At 32.6% G+C, this 24,715-nt stretch overlaps 2 protein-coding genes and 1 long non-coding RNA gene across 3 annotated transcripts; 1 reads left to right on the forward strand and 2 right to left on the reverse strand.

Annotated features, from left to right (window-relative positions):
- Positions 1-1,743: 1,743 nt before the first annotated feature.
- On the reverse strand, positions 1,744-8,322 carry LOC107495154 (amino acid permease 1-like). The gene is made up of 7 exons (XM_052263125.1): positions 8,250-8,322; positions 5,787-6,020; positions 5,599-5,692; positions 4,775-4,995; positions 4,077-4,207; positions 2,398-2,625; positions 1,744-2,166 (listed from the first exon to the last, which is right to left on the reverse strand). The coding sequence occupies exons 1-7, from the start codon at positions 8,320-8,322 to the stop codon at positions 1,744-1,746; spliced, it is 1,404 nt and encodes a 467-aa protein (XP_052119085.1).
- Positions 8,323-10,868: 2,546 nt separating this feature from the next.
- Positions 10,869-11,311, reverse strand: LOC107495155 (uncharacterized). The gene is made up of 3 exons (XR_001593443.3): positions 11,206-11,311; positions 11,060-11,113; positions 10,869-10,975 (listed from the first exon to the last, which is right to left on the reverse strand). It is a non-coding gene; the product is annotated as an uncharacterized LOC107495155 (long non-coding RNA).
- Positions 11,312-20,649: 9,338 nt separating this feature from the next.
- On the forward strand, positions 20,650-23,432 carry LOC107495215 (uncharacterized). The gene is made up of 2 exons (XM_016116331.3): positions 20,650-20,990; positions 21,924-23,432. Exons 1-2 carry the CDS (start codon positions 20,891-20,893, stop codon positions 23,138-23,140), a joined length of 1,317 nt encoding a protein of 438 aa, XP_015971817.1. The 5' UTR covers positions 20,650-20,890; the 3' UTR covers positions 23,141-23,432.
- The last annotated feature ends 1,283 nt before the right edge of the window (positions 23,433-24,715 follow it).

Consider the following 24,715-nt stretch of genomic DNA (forward strand, 5'->3'; position numbering starts at 1 on the left):
TTATGTTATGTATATTCTTTGTTATGTTGATGATATTATAATAACGGGTAATGATTCCATTGAAATAAATGTTATTATTCAGCAAAATCTTTACTTTAAAAGACCTTGGTGAATTATCATATTTCCTTGGTATTGAGGTTCAGCGAAGTAAAACTGGACAGCTGCATCTTTCACAAACCAAGTACATTAAAGATCTCTTATCTAAGCTAGGGATGAGTGAGGCTTCTCCTATGCCAACTCCTATTATCTCATCCTTACAATTATTGTCTACTATATCAGAATGTTTTGAGGATCCCAAACTCTTTAGGTCAGTTGTAGGAATTCTACAATATGTTACTATAACCCGACCAGACTTAAGTTTTGATGTTCAAAAGGTCTCTCAGTTTATGCACAATCCTCTTTTGGCTCACTGGAAGGCTGTGAAGAGGATACTCAGGTACCTACAAGGGACAAAAGACCATGGTTTACTTTACATAAGTGCAGGAATTACAGGTTGTATAGTTTTTCTGATTCAGATTGGGCAGCAGATTTAGAAAACAGGAGATCTGTTTCAGGTTATTGCATTTACTTGGGAACTAATCTGGTTAATTGGTCTTGTAGGAAGCAACCAACTATAAGCAGGTCATCTACTGAGGCAGAATTTCGAAGCTTAGCATCGTGTGAAGCGGAGATGACTTGGGTTAGAAATCTACTTGATGAGTTGAAGATTTCTTTGGCAACTGTTCCAATGATTTTTTGTGACAACATGAGCACCATTATGCTCACAGCAAATCTTGTACTACATGATAAGACTAAGCACTTTCAACTTGACATTCAAATTGTTAGAGAGAAGGTGAATAATAAGGCTCTCCAAGTGGTTCACATACCAGGAGTAGAACAAGTCGCTGACATTTTGACAAAGCCATTATCTACTGTTAGTTTCGAACGGCTTAAGAACAAGTTCAGAGTTGTGCCAAAGCACACCTTGAGCTTGAGGGGGAGGGTATTGAGGATCAGTCTTGCTAAGCAGTAAGAAAATAGAGTCTGTAATATAAAGAGAATTAGGGTTTACTGTTGAGAATAACAAATTCTTGTTTAAATTCTATTGAGCCTATTTAGTATAAATAGTAGCCTTACCTCCTATCTTGATGGGTTGGTTGAGATTTGTAATTGACTTTCTCACAGATTGAGTACACTCAAAAATAATAGTTGATTAGTTTTTTTCTGGTGAAGAAGAGTTCTTCCTCTCTGTGTACGTTTCAACTTTTGGTTCTTTATTCCCTGTTCTTCTTCTTCTCTCAAACAATCTCATTTGAGTTTCTATACACATGGGTAGGGTGAAATCGAATTCGCCTTGACTCAAATCCGGCCCAAAATAATGAGCGGATCTATTTTTAAGACTCTTATCCGGTCCTGTATCTAATAAAATCATACCAAATTAACTCCTAAAATATTCGAAACCAGGCCGAGTCTTCGAGTCGAACCGGGGCTATGTGCACCCCTACTGTGTGTAACTACATTTAAAACACAAATAATAACTCAGTATACATGTACATACAGAATTAGGTCTATCATGCTATAATACATGACAAACAGTAATTTATATCCTCTAGTTTTTTGGAGGATACCGAGCAACTACTGAAAAGTAAAAAGCAACATACAATATTCAAATATAAAGTAAAAAAAAAGGCATATATCATTAAGAATTGAAATTAAAATGGACAACAACATTTGATTGAATATCTTAAGCTGCTTGAATTCAAACTATCCTTTATACATAAATGGCTTGTATTTCCTGAGAGATTCATTCAAACCATGAATGGCTGCACATGCTACAGCTATTGCCAGTAGCATAAATATAGCATTCAAGGTTTGAAGTCCAATCCATTGAAATGTTCGTTTTTTCAATTTCTGTTTGGCAATGAACATCTCCACTGGAAAATAGATTCCCAAAGGCCAATATGCAGTTGCCCCTAGAAGTGCTAGAATTTCATTAAAGAAAGGCATTGCCATGGCTAGAATAGTCACTACCACAACAAATACTGTTCTCCAAACCAGCCTAAACAAATTAATATTCAACTTTACTTTTCCAATGCTCACTGAGAATTCTTCCATTATAAAAGTTGAGTTTGGCCATTGTTGCTTAGCTAATGTTTCAACAACACCATAGATTGGTTGGCAAAGTACCTGCATGTTCATAATTTATAATTCACAAGTAGTCATTTTTAAATCATAAATTAATATTAGTATCAATATAAGTTAAGTGAATTCAAAATTATAATTTAATAATGGTTATCATTTTATTAAGAGAAATAAAGAATAATTAAATAAAAAATAACTGAAGAATCAATCTGTCTAACAAGAATAATTTTTGAAGACTTTAGAAAATAAAAACATAGATAGAAAATTGATGAGTACCTGGTATGCTCCAAGAAGGTGTATGACAATGAAGACATTTGCTATGTTAATAAGCCAAAATGGCTCCTTGAAGCCAGAGCTCATGAGGATGCTGCCAGGAGTGTCTGAGCCAAATGCAGCATAACCAGAGCACGCACATAACAGAAATATAACTGTCATTGTAACTATTGCCATCTTATTTGCCATCTTCATTACTGCATTTTCTGCTCGCGATGATTTCAACGAGTCCTATTTTAATAAATGCCACCAAAATATATTAGTTCTAATAGTTCTGCTAGAAACACAGTAACGAGCAGAAAAAAGTTTAATTATTTTGTTAATCTTTAGTTTTATAATTTTATCAAATTTATATTTTTTTTAATTAAATTTCTGTATTATTTTTAATTTTGTAATTAATTTTTTTTTGTGTCAAAAACATTAAAATTAACAGAATATTTTTACCAAAAATCATGTAGTAAAAAATAATTAGGTTTTTAATTGTAGGTATTTTCAATTTGTGAAAATATATTCCATTAATTATAATATTTTTTACAATGGTAAGGACTTAATTATTAAATTAAAAGCAGTGTAGAGACCCAATTAAAAAAATATAGAAATCTAATTATATTATAAATTTAATGAAACTATAAGAACTAACAGAATAATTAAAAAAAAAACACATTCAAAATTTTAAAAATTACACATATAAAATTAAACATATATGCTAGTGGTTTAGGAAGAAAATTCACTATGTTGTCATAAGCAAGCATGATAGATACTAGATAGTCCTCATCTTTCATAAAATTTTTACAAATTCAACAATTTAAAGGTTTGATGAAATACTTTTCATATGTTTGCAGGTTGCATAAAACTAAACTGTGGAAGAAGTTATTACAAGATCGTAAAAATTTGGAAAAACGTGAGGACTTTTATAACAATAAACAATAACAACAATAAAATCTTGTTATTAGATCGAGTTGGTTATATAAATTAAACAACGCTATTGAGTTTTATTATATATTATATTTATAAGAAAGCTGTTTATATATAAATTTCGTTTGATCACCTCATGAATAATTTTTTATAAAAACTTTTATCTATAAATTAATTGAGATAGTGTGTTATTTGAATGTATATAAAAAGTATAATATAATAAATAGATAGAATAATCGACTTTCAAGTAGGGGTGGCATGCAGTTGGACGGATAGAAGCGAATTTTCGTCCTGTCTGATTCCGTTTTGCTTCTTCTCAACTTAAAACACTATTTGTCTCATTTTTATCCACAAATTCTAAATGATTATATCCTAATTCATTTCAACAATACCCACCTTGCTTGGTTGCTTCTACTCATTCCTATAATTATATTTTAAAATTTATATATTCCAAACACTCATCTCAAAAAAAATTCGACCCGCTTCAATCAGATTATTACCTATTCTGATTGAATAGGTGCAGGTCGAGTACCCGTAAATTTAGGTACTGGTGCCAAGTCTACTTTTAAGATGGGGTATGATAAATTTGAAAGATTCATATAGTGTATATAATTAGGGGTATGAATTTGGAGGAGTGTTATTTGATGAGAAAATGTGTTTAAACATAAAAAAGATGTCCGAATTGATGTTTATTTGACAACTATTAAATTTGAAATGAAGTGTAATTATAAATTTGAAACAAGGTATATGCTTCAATTTATTCATACCTGGATATCTATTGCAATTTGACTATAGCTACTTGCAACGGTAATATTTCCCAATGCAACGAGCATATTCCAAATTTTGTCTGGGGTAAATTGTCCCTTGCTTGCAATTAAATAAGTGCTTCTTCCTTTTCCTGTTTTAATACAACATTTCTATTATACATTTTTGTAAACACTAATAGAAGCAATTTAGAGAGAGAAAAATAAACGAATAAACTCTCAAATTGGTTGTTAAAAAATTTCATATAATAAAAATTTTAGTTTATAATAAATTTTTATTCTCTAAAAATTTTTGAAAATTAATTTTATTGGATAAATTGGTTCTCTTATTATTTTAAAGTGGGAATAATTTGTTTTAGAGTAATATTTTTGGAACATAATTTTTTATAGTAATATTTATTAAAATTTATTTATCAAATATATATATTAAAAATTTAATTAAAGATGATTAAAGGACTAATTCATCTAACAAAAACAACTCTCGAAGACTTTTAAAAAATAAAAAATTTTTAAGGACTAAAATGTTCGATCTTAAATTTTTTATGAATTAATTTGAGTATTTATTGAAAATAAATTTATAAGACTGGATTTAATTTATTACTTTTACTATTTGAACATTTCATAGATATCACGTATGAAAATATGGATAAAAGTATATTTCAAACACATGTAAAATATGAATAAGAAATAGGAAAATATACCTTGTATTATTGTAGCAAGTGAAAGTCCTATGCCAATAAATGCATATCCAAAAGACATGATTGATGCTATGATTGAGAGCCAAGATATCTTGTGGAAATGTGGAATTTGGGACAAAAAGATTTCAACAATTCCTAAACCAATCATGTATGGATTATTTGAAAAACGACATTCATCAGATCCAACTCCCTTTTTATGGAAGCAATTGATCTTTCGTATTGCCCTGTAGTAGTATTCCACATTTTAAAACAAGTTTGGTTAAAATAATGCAAATATCATGATAACTAAAGTTTAAAAGTTTTAGAATTAGAGTGTAATTTTAATACACTTATAATTAGAATATTTTATATAATCATTTAATTACATTAATTTTTTTAGATAGCTATTCACACGATTAATATAAATAGTAATTTTTATGCTGATGTGATGTTACATTATTGAACGACTATGTAAAACTATTTTATATTTATAGTGTATTAAAATTAAATTTTTAGAATAAAATTATACGACTATTATCATTTTATGAGAAATATTAAAAACAATCACTTTTTATCAATATTAGTCAATATTTTGAGCTAGCACTTTATTTTTAAACTGTTAGAATTTAAAATTTAAGATTTATATAATATCGTATATTTTGAAAATTATGTATAATACTGGTTAAGTATTGATTTAAATGATAGATTTTGTTGGTGGTCATGTAATATTACTCTAATGATTTTTTTTTCTTAATTTAACTAAATCTTATTTATTTATTTGCTAGTGCTCTATACAAATACAAATTATGGTGTAATTGGAAATAATGTAATAAAATAAAAAAACGTACACTATACTTATGGATGTAGTTATTGTGTATCCAATAGCAGCTCCAGTGAGGTTGGTATATTGGACTATTCCACAAATCAAGTGCATTCTACCACCTAAAAAATTGGTAAAAAAAATTGAAATTAAAATAAAAGTGAAATAAGTCACATGTAGCGGTATAATGAAAAATCAAATTTATAATTTAGTTACCTAAGTTAGCTTTTACAGCCTCCATATAAGTGGAATTTCTTTGTCCAGTAACTGAGTCTGGTGATCTATAACAATCAGTTAAAAGATTGGAGGTATAGAGAATAACAGAAGAACAAATTAGGAAAGATAATATGCCAATTATCCATCCTAATTGAGCCATGGCCCATGGTAATGATAAAACACCAGCACCAATCACTGCTGTTATTATATGTGCAGTTGCAGTCCAAACTGTCCCTGCATGCATAAAAATATATCTGAGTAATGCTAGTGAAACAATAATTTAAAGTTATCTTATCTAATTTAATATATAATATTTATAATTTCATATTTATTATATCTAATATTATACATTTATTCTACCAGTAATTAATAAATTCAAACAAAAAGTAAAAAAATTTATTGTTGTCTTTGACCCCTAATTACTACATATATTAATTCAAAGTAGGTGAATTCTTATTATTGTATATGGTAAAAATTAAAATAGAGTTAATAAGTTGATAGTTAAAAATCGTTAAATAATTTGATAGGTTTGACTAAATTATTATTTAACAGTTTTTAACTATAACTTTACATAAAGTTACATAAAGTTAACTGTATCTGAATTTTAACTGGTGTATATACATGTTTTAATTCTTTGAGTTTTGAGGGTTTGAACTTTATGGGAGAACCAAGGATAGTGTTAGTTTTGAACCTATTTCTATTTTTTCTTGTTTCTAAGGTACTTTAAATTTGTTTCCATTACCCATATTTGGGCCCTTTGTGAGGCTCATGAAAGGGGAAAAGAGAGAAGTTAAATCAAAATACAACTCCTAATTAATTTCATAGAAAATAAAGAATTAAAGAAAAACAAATAAATAGACAATAACTTTGATCATTGTGTAATAATGGAGTACACCATTGCCTCCTTTTTCCAATAATTAATGAAACTCTCAACCTTCAAGATAAGAGAAAAGAGTACAAAAAGAAAAAAACTACATACATTGAATTACCACATACAAGAAACAAAATACCATAAATAAACATACAACAACACTAGAGGGACTCAGGGAGTAAAACAAAGCTAATAGAAAGATACATTTATTATTGACGGAAAACATCATTGTTAGAGTCATATAGAGATAATCATCTTGTTCATTACTCATGCTAAGTCCTTCTATTTAAAAGCGATTGCGTTACGTGTACACTAAAATTAGTTATTAAAATTAATTATTAATATAAAAATATATTAAAATATACATACACATTAAAAATAATTTAAATTACATATATATTTATACACAAATATATTAGTAATTAATTTTTATAATTAATTTTAATGTACAAATAATATTTTTAATTTAAAAAAATATAAAAGATAGTGATTAACACTCCATTTAGATCTCAACAATAAAACATTTTCATGTCATAATTTTGCCACAAAACATATATATATATATCAAATGTATTTAGCTGGATATAAAATCTTTAAAATTCTACAAATCTCAACAAGTTATTGATAAAATAAGTGCATTGCACATCTAAACCTGTTCCAAGAACATTAATGGCCTCATATACTATATATGAGAATATTATACTATTTATTACTATCAATTCAGCCTTTTTTTTGTTATCTATAGTATTTCAGGTTAAAAATTAATTAGTTACAGATCAAAAGTGTTTAATAATTTACTGCTAGCTAATAGATTATTCCAGATACAAGATAAAATTCGAATTTCTAACACTTATTTAAGTGAACTAGTAAATTAATTACTAAACCAACCCAAATTAATTCTATCTAGTTATTTTTAGTATCACAAACCTATTTCATATGATATATAGGGAGTTCTAGTTTTGCATGATCATAATTTTTTTTTCTTCCAAACATGTGTCGCCATGTCTTTTCAAGCTTTGAGTTAATTGTGAACATATCAATTCACAACTTGGTAGTCAAACAAAAGATAAAGACAATAGTGCATTAATTATAAAAATCTTAATATTTTTATAAAACTTTCAGCACTTCATGTCAAACTCATCCATGTGAAACATGGATTAGTGCTGAATTACAACCGCATTAATAAAGTGTTAATGTATTTCCTTTAGTATAAGAAGGCATTGTAAAAATGCTAAGATGGTCACTATTATGTTAATCAATTTCATTCCTTTTTCAATAAATCAACAGGAAATAGGAAAATGTTGTTACAATGAAAAGTATTTATCAATGAAAAGTGAAACATCACTCTTTTCACAATAGAAAAAAAATTATTAGTTATAATTTTTAAGTTTTATCTAATTTCATTCTTCACTAAATGAAAGTAAGTGATAATGCCCCATTATTATTATTATTATTTAAGCAGAGATCTAATAAACAAAAGTGCCAAAACAAGAAGAAACAAAAACTACAATATAACTGTCACACTCTGTGAAGAAAAGAAAGTGACAAAACGTTAAGATAATGATGAGTGAAAAAATTAAAGAAAATTATACCGGTTCTTTTAGGTTTGCCATCATCATCTACAAGAATATCCTCATTTGCAGTAATGCTTACTGATTCAACCATCTTCTTCTTCTTTTGCTGCTGCTTTCTCTTTAATTAATGACCTTAAATAATACCTAATTTTAATACAATGAACCAAGACACTTTTCTAAATCTAAGTACATCTATGTAAACAAAGGTTTAACTATTTGAGTGAAGGAAAAGTAAAAAATCTAGTCACATAATTAAAGATAAATTACTAAGAAATTCTATATTGTGACACATGTTCTAATACAAATTTGACATTGTCTAATAACTTGAGTATTTATTGCACATGTTTAACACTTTGAAAAAATACTTTGTTGAGTGCGATGCTTTTTATATAATTTATTTAGTTTTTTACATGAACAAAATATTATTCCAACACAATTGAATATATATTTGTGATGGAATAATTCCTTCTGTGTATTTTATATATTTCATTCACGTTTCTTTTATTCTTTTTTTTTCTCTTGCCTTCGCTATTTTTAAGTAGTGGGTATTTATTTTAAGTCATTTTAATTTTTTTATATTTTTTAATTTGATAAACTAAAAATAATTAATTTGTTGTGGATGTAAATTCTATTTAAAGATTTGTCCAACAACCAAAATTCAACTAAAGATCATAGTTCACTAATCCTAGACTTCTAACACAAAATACCTTAAATTAATAATTCACCAAATTATTAGTTAATCAACAAGCACCAAACCAACCATGTTCATCAACTATAATATTCAACCATAATTCTCTCCAAATTAACATAACAACATTCACCATCCAAAATTAATAACTAATTATCCAATAAACTTCAACCAAATATATTCATCGACAAATTACTAAACATTAAACATACACCTGCATTCCAACTTATCCAATGGTCATCTAGCCTAAGTTTTCACAGAACATTATATATTAAATGCAAGAAACCTAAACCATACCTTGACCGATTTTCACGTAACGACCAAAGCAAATTATTTAAAAGAGATTTAGATTTAAAGGTTATATGGTTTGATTTTGAGTTATTAAGAAAATGAGTATGTTATAAGTTTGAAGTTTGATTCTTAGAAAAGAATGAATTATGTTTTGAATTGGAACTATTGATGGACGGAATGGGATGTGTGATAATGAAGGATAAGGATTGAATATGTTTAATGTATGATGATGAATGAGATGCAATTGAGAATGATGTGGATGTTGATGAATTATAATTGAATTGTTTACATGGCTTATGAATTTGAATGATCTGAGATACGAGATTCCCTGGATAAAGTGCCGTGGCTTGCCACCACGTGTACCAGGTAGAAAACTCGATACTCTGTTGACCCTACGACGTAAGTGTGACCGGGCACTATATAAATTTCCGAGAATGTTACTCCCATTGAGCAATATTGATTATTTGAGATAAAGCTATGCATAGACTCATGGGGATGCACGTCGGGGGACCGTCTAAGTATAATTCAGACTTGTCGGGTTGGCTAGATAACCGACAAATGAGCCTCATCAGCCATAGGACAGACATGTATCATATGCATATTACTCGAATTACTTGCGTGTGTATTAACTGAGTGTGCCTAAATGTACTTGCCATGTTAAATGTATATTTGTTACCTGCAGTACCCGTAACCTTCTTGTGCTTGCCTTTGTCTGTTTAATTGTCTGTGAAAATGCATGATGGAGTTGGAGATATGGAGGAATGGCAGAATGAGATTTAGATTTAAGGTTAAGTTAAGTTAGGTTTAAATATCCTTAGTAAACCATCTTTTATGGCTTCTGTTTAATACTTTAAGCTCTATAATCTGAGTGTCGGCGTTCTAGGATTGCCTCTGGCATTCCCAGGACCTTATATATTATGTGTGTGGCACCTTTACCATACTGAGAACCTCCGGTTCTCATTCCATACTATGTTGTTATTTTTCAGATGCAGGTCGAGAGGCATCTCGTTAGGCGTCTGGACCCTTGAAGCGGAGTGGTTACAGGATTATTTTGTTATGCTATGATGTGTATATATGTACTTGGTTTTCTCTCCACATAACTTGTCCTTTTGATCCTCCTAGAGGTTTATGGAGAGACAGTATTGTGTATATGTACTTTTGGGTTTCGGATATGTATGTATATATATGTAAATATTCTCCATCCAGTCTTGACTTCGCAGGCTGAGTTAGAAGCTTGTTATTTTATATCTTTGGCACTCTATTCCTACTTCTATTATCACATGTTTAATATTTATAGTTTCCTTAGCACGCAGGTTAACTCGTTCCTTGAGTGTTGCGCTTTTATTTTGCGATTTTTTTTGTTTCCTCTTTTCTTCAAGACTCCTAGCATATTATAATTCTCCTGCTATTATATATACTCATTTTATTTTAGAGGTCATAATAACACACCACCTCTATTTTACGACTTAAGCGTAAAGCTTAATGTGGTAGGGTGTTACATAAGACTAATCATTAAATGCAATAATCAATTCAACTTATCCTATGGTTCCTCTAACCTAAATTTTCACGACACCGTAAATATTAAACGTGCGAAACTTAAACCATACCTTGGCCGATCACTTAGTTCACCCAAGGCAGCCTCATAACTCAAATTTACAGCACCTCCAAGCTCAATCAAACAGCTCCAAAACAAGCCTTGGTCACCAACAAATCTCCAAGTAATCCCAATTCAATTCCAATGCATAAACACCCACTTAACCTACACCTAATACATATATATATATATATATGTTCCAATTCAGTTCTCAATTACCAAAACAAGATTGAGCTAGGGTTAGGGTATTCTTACCATACCCATATGCTCAATAGCTTGAGCCCACAAGTTCCGGAAGCTAACTTGAACCTAGAATACAAAAATTGGACAAGATTCACTATAGGTTTTCAAGTTTACCAGAAAAAGAAGGGTAGAGGTTCTGAACCTAATAGGAGGCTTACCAGTGAAATTGTTCGGATAGAAAGATAGAGCTCGACGCGCTGAGCGCGTGGTCACGAACGGTGCGGCGATCGGAGCCCGAACGGAAGAGTTATGGTGGATCAAAGGTTGTGAGGGTTGAGAGCTCCTCCTCCCTTCTCCAATTCTGTTTGTGTTCACTGCATGCAATGGGGAAGAAGGAGAGCTGCTGTTTTGTTTAAATGTTTGGGTCCGGTTGGACCCACAGGCCCGGTTTGGATCCCAGTTCAACCGGTTCGGTTCTTTCGGTCCAACTTTGGGCCAAATTATCGAAATTGATATCAAAATTCTTGTTTTGACGAGTTCTATCCTATTTTGATATCAGTTTTGCATATTTAATTTTTCTAATTAAAATTTAATTTATTAACTAATTATTTACCGATTTTAGCGGGATTTACATCGCTGACCAATGAAATCTGCATATACAAAATATGATTTAAATTCAACTTTCAACTCTTACTTAAACTGACGAATAAATTGATCACTTGACCAACTTAAATTAGTTAAGTCATTCTAATTATCTCTGTGAATTGTCATATATATATATATACAACATAGTTTTTTATTGCGGATGGCGACTCATGGCGGTGAGCCAAAAATTTGGCATAAAGTTATAGCGAATGGCGTTGCGAAAAATGGCAGAAATGGCAGATTATATAAAAAATACACATATATGTACAAAAAAACATGCAAAAAATTACAAATATAATAACTATAAAATCTATCTATATAAGCAACTTTCTAGTAATAAAACATCCAATTAATATAGCAAATATAGTAGCAAATTTAACAAATAAACATAACATCAAGTTCAAATCATAACTCAAAAGTCATAAGCAAGCCATAAAATAGAAGACATAAAACATAAAACTATAAACCATCTATATTCGAGCTCTCATCAAATTCATCCAAATTAACACGATTATTATCGTGTCCCTCTGCTCTCATCATCCTCTGATTCGGTATCATTGAATTGAATCTCCTCTTCTTGTTCTTCTTCATTTTCAGAATCCTCTTCATTTTTAAATTCTGGTTCTCTTCCTCTTCCATAATTACTGCCTTTCCTTTTCCTTTTTTTGAAGCTTTAGACCCACTTAGTCCACCCTTTACACCACCTCTTTTCTTTTTCTATTTTGTTATTTTCTAGTATTTGTCGTAGGCTCATGTCCTCCCATTGCTTCAAACACAAGGTTCCAACTCAAAGTGTTGTCATCTTGATAAACTAAATCAGCATCATCATCCACGTTATCATCATCTCGAAAGGTGGCAGACCCAATTTCTCCCACTAACTACTCATTACACTCATCAATGTCATTAAGTGCAATAGGGTCAACTTCATCTTTAAGGTTGTAACTCTCGATGAGTTGTTGGTTATACTTTATAAAGACCAAACTCTCCATCCTTTCATGGTCAAGCCTATTTCTTTTCTTAGTATGAATATGCTCAAATATACTCCAATTGCGCTCACATGCCGAAGCACTACAAGTCAAGCTCTATACTTTATGAAGACTAAACTCTCCATCCTTTCATGATCAAGCCTATTTCTTTTCTTAGTATGAATATGCTCAAATATACTCCAATTGTGCTCACATTCCGAAGCTCTACAAGTCAAGCTCAAGATCTTGATAGTAAGGTCTCGCATGTTTGGAGCTTCATGCCCATATGTCCGCCACCAAAATGCTATAAAATTAAAATAAATTTGTCTAAGCTTTTAATCGAACTAAATTTATAAAGTTTTGTAAAATTTATAACAATCTTACCTGGTAAAATCTTTTTTCTTTGAGATTTTTCAAAATCTGATCCAAAAAGTCCATAGCCGGCCTTGTATAGTGCTTGCTCCTCCAATATCTTCTGTTGCATAGCTTGACTTGGCACAAATCTAGTGATACACTCAAATCACCCTTTTGTAACTTCTAAATCCAGCTCAATCCGAGGGTTGTCATAAAACAAGTCAGAATTTAGAAAATAGCCAGCTACATGCAACGGACGAGATGAAGTTGGCAATTCCATCTGTTGTCAATGATTTTAAAAACATCATTGTACTTGCTCTCATCATTAAGAAATGTTTTCATGATACATTCCTTTGCCTTCTCCATTGCTTCATAAATATATCTCATTGATGGCTTCTTCTCCCCATCAAAAAGTCTAAGCACCCGAACAAGAAGACCCATGATCTTAAGGGTGTACTTGGCATGATTCCAAAAGGAGGGCATGTTAACAATCTTTGTTGCCTCCCTCCCCTTTGCCTCTTTTGACAATTTATTCTTTGCCCATTCATCCGAAGTGAACATTTTTCTCATATTTCCTTTCTCCTCATAAACCCTTTCCAAAGAGAGAAATGACGTGGCAAATCTGGTGACTGCATGCCTTACCAACTCCTTGTCATTTGTGAAGTGTCTCAACATAGCTAACATGCTAGAGTGACTATAAGTGAAGCTAACCAAAGAAATAGCCCTTTTATGATTTTTCGAAATAATGGTAACTTCCTAATATCCTCAAGCATCGAGTCCAAATAGTGGGCAACACAAGGGGTCCAAAATAAATTTGGTCTTTTCTCCATCAGCAACTTACCGGCAAGAACATAATTGCTCCCATTATCAGTTACAACTTGAATAACGTTGTGCTTACCAATTTCCTCCACAACATCATCAAGAAGCTCAAATAATTTCTCATCAGTCTTCACATAATCAGAAGTATCAATAGACTTCAAAGCCATTGTCCCAGCTGGAGAGTTTACAAGAAAATTAATAATGCTCATTTGCCTCTTATCCGTCCAAGCATCTGACATAATAGAGCAACCATATTTTTTTCATTGTTCTTTATGACCCTTCAACAATCCTTTGGTGTATTCCAACTCCTCATTAAGCAACGAAACTCTTAGAGCATAATAATTGGGAGCAGGTAAATTGGGACCTAAGATTCCAATAGCCCACAATATTTCTTGAAAACTCTTTAATATTACTGGGTTCAATGGAATCCTAGCTTGGTAGAACCACCGTGCTATGTATCGATGAACTCTACGAACTGCTTCCTTATTACATGCTTCTTTGATGTTCTGCTGCCTCAATTTCTCTCTTTTGTTTCTTGCAATGGCAGTTTCAGGTCTTCTAACAAACAAGTCCATTGGACCTCTCATGCTAGTTACACCCCCTCTAGCACTACTTGCACCCCCTCTAGCTATTGCCATTGGAGCTGAATTATGAGATTCATCAATCCCTTGAGCATCTTGCTCCGATAATCCGAACCCTAAACTCTCTATGTCAAGTTTCCTAGCATTGACACTCTATTCTTCGGTGCTTCCCGGTGTGGCACTTTGTCTTTCTCGATTCTTTTTCTGATTGTAATACTCCCATAATTCAGCAATAACATCTTTTGGGACCATTTTACATCCAGCAATGTTTCCAAGCTTGATCATTAAGTGCTCTTTTGCCCATGTGATGCCTCCTTTCATACTTTTTCCACAAAAATTACATACAGTATCATTGCTATTTCCTTCTTCTACAGTACTAATATATTTTCAGCCTGGGTCAACTCTAATAGAACGGATAGGAGCTGCGGAACCAACAGGGACAGTACCAACAATAGGACCAACAGAGGTAGGGGTAGGAGCATTAGAATCAAGGGCTTGTCTAGAAGTGGACATAGTGAACTGAACTCTGAATGGGAAAAAAATTGGAAGAAGAGAAGTTTAACACTGATTATTGATAAAGAAGGGGCAACGGGGAAGAGAGAAAAGAAAAAAATAGGACCAGAGAAGATGAAACATGTTGTACAAAGCAGCAGTGATGAGCAAGTGATGAGCAGCAGTGATGATCGGTGCCACCAGCAGCGTCGGTGACGGGCGGCGCGACGAGCGGTAGTGATGGGTGGCGGCGTGGCTCAGAAATCAGCGTCGTAGAGATGAGAGAACAAAGACGAAAAGAGGTTTTTTTCGAAGAAGACGCAGAGGAGGGAGTTTTTGAATGAGGGGCTGATTATTAGGATTAGTGGTTAGTGGGATCTGACTTAGGTTTCTTAAGTTACCCAAACTACCCTCAGATTTTTTTGGAAAATCCAAAAAAACCCCACTATTTCCACCATTCGAATCGCGTTCTGCCATGGCGCCACCGCAATTGCGGCCGCCATGGCACCCCCCGTTACAACCCCAACACGGCGCCCAGTATATGGCGGCAGGGTGAAAACCCGCCACGCTATACCGTTATGGCGCCGCCATAACCGCTATTTGAAAACACTGATACACACACATTACTTATTTCATGTTTTGATTTATAATTCCCTGTAACATTATTTTCAGGAAAATTATATTCTCATATCAAGTGAATAAAACTTAGCTTCTAAAAACACAATAGTCCATACCAAGTGTTATATTGGCTAATTTTATTGGATATGAAACTTAAATGCCTGTAACGCTGTGTTATGGATGTTATGAGATTATATACTGTTGTAACGGCAGTGAACTGAAGAAAAAGAAATCGGACAGTCTGATTTCTTTACGGAGAGAGAGGAACACAAATCGAACCGTCCAATTTGTCTGCGATAAAAATATTCCGGGTATGAAAATCGAATCCACCAATTTCATGCATGCAAAATTTGTTATGTTGATAGAACTTTAATCGGACGGTTTGATTTAAGTTCTCCAAAAATTTGAAATGATAAAAAGGCGGTTGGACGGTTCGATTTCAATGTTTATATATACCCAAACATAACCGAACTCTCCACTTCATCTTCTTCTTCTCTCAATCTTTAGATCTTCTAAAACTCCTCTCCTCTCCTCTTCTTCTTCCTCTCCGGTGTATCAAAAAAAATACCAAAGTTGAGAGTGTTCAATGTGAGTATATTATGATAGATGATAGAGTTATGTTAAAAGTATATTATCATGGACAGATTTTATTACAAACATCTGAAGGAGTGAAATTTGTATGTGAAAATCCATTAGATATTATTATTCCATTCACACTGTCATTTGAAGAACTAAAAGATATAATTTGTGAGAAGATGGATTCTCAAATATCTAGGAAAGTGTCGTGTATTTTGTATAGATATCCTATATCTATGTTTGGTGGGTTCGTTCAATTTCAAACCAAATATGTAACTGATGAAGCGAGCATGCAAGAAATATTTTCAGTATATATTGAAAGTCGGTTCCGAATATCGTTCATCGAGCTATATATTGAGTTCGAACAATCTGCAGCAGACCGAGATATTGAATTGGAAGATTATAATAGTGATAGAAAGGAAGAGTTTGAAAGTAACTATGAGGTCGTTGATCAAGTTGACGACACCATGGAGGCAGATGTGGCAGATATGGCAAATGCACTAGCAAACCAGCATCCGTTTGAGGAGTCGACTTTCATGCAGTCGTTGGATTTGGAGGCCATGCATGCACCAGAGTTTCTTCAATATGTAAATGCAGGTATGTAATAATTATAATTTATGATTTATACATAGATTTTGACCTTTGAGACAAATATTTAATAGTTATTTAAATAGGTAAAATATAGCATATAATTACCTGTTTAATGTTTATTTATTAAGTATTATGTATGTTGAGAAATTTATTATTTCGTAGTTTTGTATAGTTATTAATTATTAAATAGCATTTGATGACTTAATTTTTCTAAGTTATTAAATAACATTTGATGGCTATACTTAATTTATTAATTAATTAATTTTTGAATAATTTATACTTGATTTATGAATCATAGATAGATTTTATTATTAAGACACGTATTTAATAATTATTTATCAAAATATAAATTTTGTGGTGTGATTGCAAGAGAGCTTCCTGTTATGACGGATGGTGAATTCATCGTGGAAATGGAATTCAGTTCTAGCAGGGAGGTAGTGATTAAGGTGATGAAAGATTATACCATCCGTAGAGGTGTAGATTATCAAGTGTATGAGTCGGAACCAATAACATTCTATGCTAAATGTACTTAATATGGCACAGGTTGTGATTGACTGATCAGAGTTAGCAAAATGTGAAAGAAGTACTGCTGGGAGATAAGGAGGTACAATGGTAGTCACACCTGTACTAGGGCCACCATTTCTCAAGATCATTCAAAACTGGATTCCAACACAATTGCAAAAGCAATAAAGCCGTTAGTAGAAGTTAGCCCATCTATAAAGGTGAAATCAGTGATTGCGGAAGTATAATTGAAGTTTAATTATACCATAAGTTATCACAAAGCAGAAGGCAGTAGAGTCAATTTTTGGAGGTTAGGAAGCTTCGTACGAAGCTTTGCCCATATGGTTTGAGGCCAAGTGTCACAAGGAGCCATCAGCAGTCGTTCATTTTAAAACAATGGCTGCATACCAGCGGGATGACTTGGTTCCTAGTATCCATGTACTACATCGAGTCTTCTGGAGTTATTATCCTTGTATTAAAGCATTCAAACATTGCAAGCCAGTAGTGCAGGTAGACGGGACTCATTTATATGAAAAATATAAGGGTTGTTTGTTAGTTGCAGTTTCACAGGATGACAATAACAATATCGTGCCTATTGCATTTGCGATAGTGGAATGAAAGACATCCGAGGCGTGACACTTTTTTCTTAGTAACTTGCAACAACATGTGGTGATACGTGATGGTGTGGGCCTTATCTTCGATCGGCACGAATCCATCAGGTCAGCTATTGCTTGTAGTAACGGAGCTTGGTCTCCTCCTAGAGCTTTCCATCCACATGTTTTGTATAAGGTACATAGAGTCCAACTTCTTGAGAAAATTCAAGGCTCAGTACCTGCAGAAGCTTATCGTCAACATCGATAAATTTGCATAAAACAAAATTTGTTATTGCTATAGTTACTATTATAATGAATTTTGTTTATAGTTGGCCTTTTTTTATCACAGGATATTCAAGGACAGTTCGCGAGTACAAGATGCGTTATCAGCGATTACGCGAGTGGGGTGAGACTTATACCAACTGGCTGAATCGGATCCCACATGAATAATATATTTTGGCATTTGATGGTGGATACCGATGGAGTCATATGACCACCAATCTAGTGGAATCCATCAACTTGGTCTTGAAAGGGACGCGCAATCTCCTAGTCACTGCACTTGTTAAGGCAATGTTTTACAGGCTTAATGAATTGTTCATTCGAAAAAGAGCCGAGGTTGAGGCTCATATTAATGCTGGACATGTGTTCTCTGGCTTGTGACCTCCAAATTGCATGTGAATTAGCGGACATCGGAGAATATCCAGGTTAGTTGCTTTGACAGGCAGAATGAAGTATTCGAAATATGTGAGATGCCAGTGGTGCGGAGTATGCAGTTGACCTACATCAATAACATTGTGACTGTGGTGAATTCCAGGTAGACCGACTTCCGTGTCGACATGTATTTGCTTGTTGTGCAAATTAGTGGCTGGATTGGCAACTGTACGTTCATGATGTTTACAAGATGGACCAAGTTCGAACAGTATACAGAGCTAGGTTTAGGCCACTAGGGAATCCCACAACATGGCCTGTTTATCATGGACCTCGATTCATAGGTAATCCGTTCCTCAGATGGATAGCGAAAGGTCGGCCAAGGATGACCCGTTTCTTGAATGAGATGAACACTCAGATGTTGCATGGTCTTAGGCGATGTAAGCAATGTGGGGTCGAGGGACACAACTGTAGCAGATGTCGTCAATGTAGTGGTGCAAGTGCAAGTCCGGCCACCCAATAGAGCTACTATTGTTGTTGCATTTTGTTTGTCATGTTATTATATGACTTTGGCATTTTTATATATTGAATCGAAGTAGTTCTTAGTCGGATTATAAAGTAAATTCACATAGTTAATGATATAAAGTGAATTAACATAGTTAATGACATATCATCCAACAAACAACAAACACATTCTAACTAAAATAGTTAACAAAAACAAACACATTATTTTCTCATTGTCCACTTTACATTTTTGTATAATTTTTTGCACTTCTTTACAACCCTGTTAAAAGCGGACAAGATAAATCAATTAGCACTCCGATGTGGATGATCAGTTCTAGGATTGTAGCCTTTTTCTTTTTTTCTTGTGGTTGTACTTATCAAAATACAACACATTTAATATCCAACTAATTAAACCAAAAAGATTATCAGATGGTATTCTATCAAAATGACTATATCTAAAAAATTACTTTACCTACACTAGACGCTGGATCATCACGACTGTCTTCATCATCTTGGCCAGCCGACTCATCATCATCATCGACATCGTCATTTTTATCCTCATCCTCATTCTATTTCTCTGCCTCTTCAGCTAATTGATGTATCAAGCTTTTAATTGCTTCATCCGTACCTTGTTATGTCATCAGTGATAAAAGCTCAAAGTTAAGTATTTTCTTTGTGAACGGATGGAGTGAGGTGAATCAGTGAAAGGGTAAGTGGTTATAAAAAAATAAATTAAAATTAATATCAATTAAAGAATATTATTATGATTAGTCTTTATGATAATAATATATACAAAAACTAAATTATATTAGATATCATTAATATTAGATATGTTATATCTTAATAATTAAGAATATATTAAGATTAACATGCGGAAAGAATGAAATTTATGTGATAATTTGTGTGACAAGTGAGTGTGATAAAAATTTAATATGTATAATGATAATATAAATAAATTCAATTTTAAAAATTATAACTGATTATGGCTAAAATATTTTGGTTCTAATATTTTTCATTTTATAAAATATCATAAAATTTAATAACGCTATCATATTAAAATTAGAATTACACATATCCGTATATTCACGGTAATTATTCGCATCATATTTGAATTTTGTGGATATTATCCGATCTGCAGAGCTATCGGATCGATTCGCACTGTGGTAGGATCAGATTGCGGATTCGGCAGTGATATTCGCGGATTCGATCCGTAAATTCGCATATCCGTACATCACATATAAATAACATAGTTTAAGAAAATAAACTCTAATATGATATGAATTTTAGTGTGTTATTTTATGAATTTTATGATATTTTGTTTTTAATTTTTTATGTTGTACTTCAACTTAAAATAATTAAACTTAAATCTTGTGTTATTATTTTGTTTTTGTTTTTGTTATTGAAAAAAACTATTATTGATAATATTTTAGGAGTAGATAGGCTTAAACAGATAAAAATAAATTTTTTGAATATTTTTTGTAAAAACAGCCAAACAAAATCTTAAAATATTTTTTTGAATTATGCAGATATATCCAATATCTGATCGGATCGGATCGAATCGGGACTAATATCGTATCTGATCCTGAACTGCCGAGTGCAATGCAAATTAGATAGAATTTTAGGTTATATCATTGGATCCGATTCGTGTGCAGTCCTAATTAAAATTTAGTAAATATCTTAAAAAAAAAAGATAGCCGATGTCCGATGATGCTAATACCCTGAATTTCTGGTGTAGTTAGATTAGAAGCAGTGACTTTCGAAACACTCGTCACTTTATAGTACTTTGCAGCGTTACTTAATTGGGAGAAGAAAAGTAGAAAACCCCTACAAACCTGTCTTTCCCCTTCTATTCTTTCTTTCTTTGTTTTGTTTCTTTTCCTTGCCCTTCAAAATTCAACATTGCAACTTCTAAACACCTCTCTACTACCAACACCACATCAAATCCAGATGCAAATCTCTTCAACTTCGGATAGCTATTCCCATTGAGTGAAAATTAAAAAACAAAAAATAAGAAAAATGGGTAAATGGGATCACCGTCGCCCGCGTAGGTTCTTTCGCCGCCAAAGATCTCCGCTCCATCCCTCCGTCTTCTACGACATCAATGCTCCGCTTCCTGGTAACCTCTTACCTTACCACTTTTTTTTTTTTAAATTTTCTTGTGCGACCTTCATATTCTGGTCTCAATTGTTTTCCTTCTTTTATGTTATTTGTTTTTAATTTTAAAAAATTGTTGCGCTGGTAACAGCAGGATTTATTTTAGTGTATTATAGGGAATTAGGGTCAAATTTTCGTTTTCAAATTACTGTTTTATTACTGATAATCACTTCTGCTTGTTGTAATCTTTTCATAACTAAAGAATTCTCAATTGTGATAACATTTAGTGAAAATGACAAATTTTTTCCCCTTCAGACTCTTCCTTGAAACTTAATACACCTTATTTCTGCATAGATTCTGTGACTGTGAGCATAGGGTTTTGTTCTGGCAGATTCTTAATCATCAAAAGGTTGCTTCGGAAATTGGAAGTTAAATAAGTTAGATTTGATTGGAAATAAGTTAGTTTTTTTATTGTCTATTTCGGATGTTGTTGTTTACATGTCACTGAATATGCTCGGTTTTTCTTTCTGTTGCATTCCTTTGAGTTTTGTTCTGTTAAATTATTTTGTAAATATCCTCTTACATCAAACATAAAGGGAAAAATAAAAAGTAAAATAAACTCTGTAATAAACTGGATGCTGCATTTCATGAATGTTGCATAGGTTGTTTGATTTAGTGGATTCCAAGGTAGCCTAGAGTTAGATAAGACTTCTAAATTCAGTATTGATATTGAATTTAGTGGTCTTAAGTAACTCTATTATTTAATGGTCTATTTCAGCGATTTTCCAGAGCCAAGTTTCACTGGCTGAACATACTAACATGATGGAGGGCATTGATTCTTTATCTGCATTATGTTACGTCTGAGGAAGAATTTACTATGATGATATTTATTATAACTCTGCCAGTGTAACTTAAATAGTTCATCTACTGATTATGTTGTTTTCGATCATTTTAGACTTTTCGCAAGACGGTGTACCTTTATGGGAGAAGAAATACTGCACTTTGATAGGATCAGTGCCATGGCAGAAGATAGTTGATTCAAAGTATAGTATCAACTGTCATGGTAATGTGCTCAATTGGAATGATTCAGCTGCTGAAGAAGCATTCCATAATGCCAAAAACCTTTACCGGGCAAGGATGAACAACCTCCCCAGCGACATTTCTCTGCCTGATCCTAATATGTACGTTGATCAAATAGATTGGAACCCGTACATTGATCCCAAACTGATCAAGGAAGTGGATAGTACTTACTTTCCTGTGCCTGGCGACGAAAAAGAGAGTTCTAACAAAATCAAACGAACAAAAATTTCAGTGGATGATGAAAATGCTTGGGATTGTGCTGGTGATACTTCTTCTAGCAGAGCTTTTGAAAATAGAGTGCAAGACAGCCAGGAGGATTATGATGTTGATGATCCTGGAAATGTGGATAACACCGAAAATCCTTGGGAGAGGAGCATTCCTCAACGAAATGGAGGGTTAAATAACAATGCATGGGAAGGTGGCTGCGTTAATTCTTCAAGTTGGAATGAAAGGGACCCTAACATTCACTCTGAGGTTTGGAAATCTGGATGTACTGCTTGGGGGAATGACTGTAAGGGCTTTCTTTCACAGAAAGATAAAGGATGGGGTAATGTTAGGGATAATTCATGGTGTCAACAGAAATCGGATAATTTGGTTGTCGGCAGCAACACTTGGAATTGTAAATCGAGTCAGCAGAATGCAACTTCTGGGAGCACAGGATGGGGTAATGTTAGGGACAGTTCGTGGTGTCAACAGAAGTCAAATAATTTGTTTAACAGCGGCAAATCTTGGAATTGTAAATCTAGTAAGCAGAACACAACTCCAGGGAGCACAAGATGGTGTGATGATAGAGACAGTTCATGGTGTCAACAGCATTCAAATAATTTGGTTAACAAAGGAAACCCTGGGAGAAACAACAATGCAAATATGCAAGGATGGGAGCAATGGGAAAATTCTCTTGTTTCAAGTAATTCACAATTTAGACGAAACAATGGAGGTACGACACCCTGGAATCAGAGGTTTCAAAGGAAGGAAGGCTATGATCAACAAACTTTTGATCATAACGGCTCTCAGTTTCAGAGAGATGATCGCCAAACAGGTCAATACTGGAGGAGGGAAAATAGTAAAAAGAGGAATTTTGCATATCACTAGGGATTTTAGAACATACTGTGCCTTGTATTTTTTGTGAGCAACACATTTTTTGTTACACTTATAATATTTTGATGCACTGGAATGGCACTGCTTTTGGATTTTGGTGGGAAGCTGGAGTTGCTGAGTTGTACAAGAGTAAAGGATCATATATGTCAAGGATAAGAGAAATAATTACATCTCAATTTGGGGGGAATTGTCTTATTCTTGATGCATAATCTCTATTTCACTGCTATGTATAATTTTTTGCTTTTCTAGCAGTACCCTATATATGGTATGGCAAATTTTGGGCTCATTCTATGCACTTGTCATTCAAAATACTTGAATTACTTGGCTGACATTTTAAAATAATTTTAAACAGTCTTTGTGTACAATTACTAGTTAAACTTTATTTTTCATGGGGGAATCAATTGGTTTGACCAAATATCGGTTATCAGTTATCAGATTGATAACCGGTTCAGGATAAAAAACGGTTATTAGTGAACCTGTAGAAAATTGGAAGAAATAGTAAATCAAGTGAATCGATCCAATTATTTAGTGGTTAGCATATTTAAAATAGTAAAACACAAACATTTTTTTTTTAAAAAATAGTTTTTCTATTCATAGATATATATTTTTTTTATTATATTTGGTTAAATTCCGATTAAATTTTAGTTGAATCTTTAAAATTCTAATTTTACTGATTTGATTATCAGTTTGGTTTTTAGAACTTTGTTGTTTTGTTTGTATTGTATGTCAACGATTTCAAAGGGTTTGGAGCACTAGTGCCCTAAATTTTTCTTTGATTTGGAGCATTTTAAAAGCAGTTTGCTCAGATGAATGTCATTTTAAGCTGGAGGCCGTCTGAATCTTTGAACAATGCCTCAGTGAATTTATCCTTCTCAGTCTATAGTTGGAGCAAGTCATGACCTGTTTTTCAGAGTTAACACATCTTGAGGTAATAGGATTATGGGAAGACTTATTCGGCTAACATTTGATTATATTTGTGCCTTAAAAATAAATGATGTTGGTCCAAAATTTAATTATAGCATGCATGGTTGCATACTAGTTCCCTCATTCCATATTTCCTTTTACCAATACTTGTGCCTGGGGGAGTTAAGAACACACCACAATGGTGCATTACACAATCAGCTCTGAGCTCTCTCCATGAAATGGCATCCTTAGTTTTTGTTTTGTTGGTTTAACTTTAAAAAATTAATTTTAAGAAAAATTATTTTAACTTTTTTAACAAATTGATAGTGGCCAAACTAGCTTCTGATCACCAATTCACCATATATAAGAATATGTATAGGCACATACTTATTGTTCGGAACCTTCTAAGGATTTGCTCTTATCACAAGAAAAAAGCAATGATCAAATTATTTTATTAATGTTATCGTGTAGAATTAAACCTATATGGCTATATATACACACACCTCTTTCTCATCAAGCCTTCTGAATAATAATATTTTACCTCTAAATCTGTAGAAAAACATTTTACATGATTAATACTTTACAAGTAGGAAAATCATGGCAAGATACATAAAATTAAGATAATCATTGCAACAACAAACAAAAAGCAAAAGCTTGAAGAAAGAT

This window comes from Arachis duranensis, chromosome 6 (genome assembly GCF_000817695.3).
Source record: "Arachis duranensis cultivar V14167 chromosome 6, aradu.V14167.gnm2.J7QH, whole genome shotgun sequence".
In the NCBI taxonomy this organism is placed as follows: Eukaryota; Viridiplantae; Streptophyta; class Magnoliopsida; order Fabales; family Fabaceae; genus Arachis; species Arachis duranensis.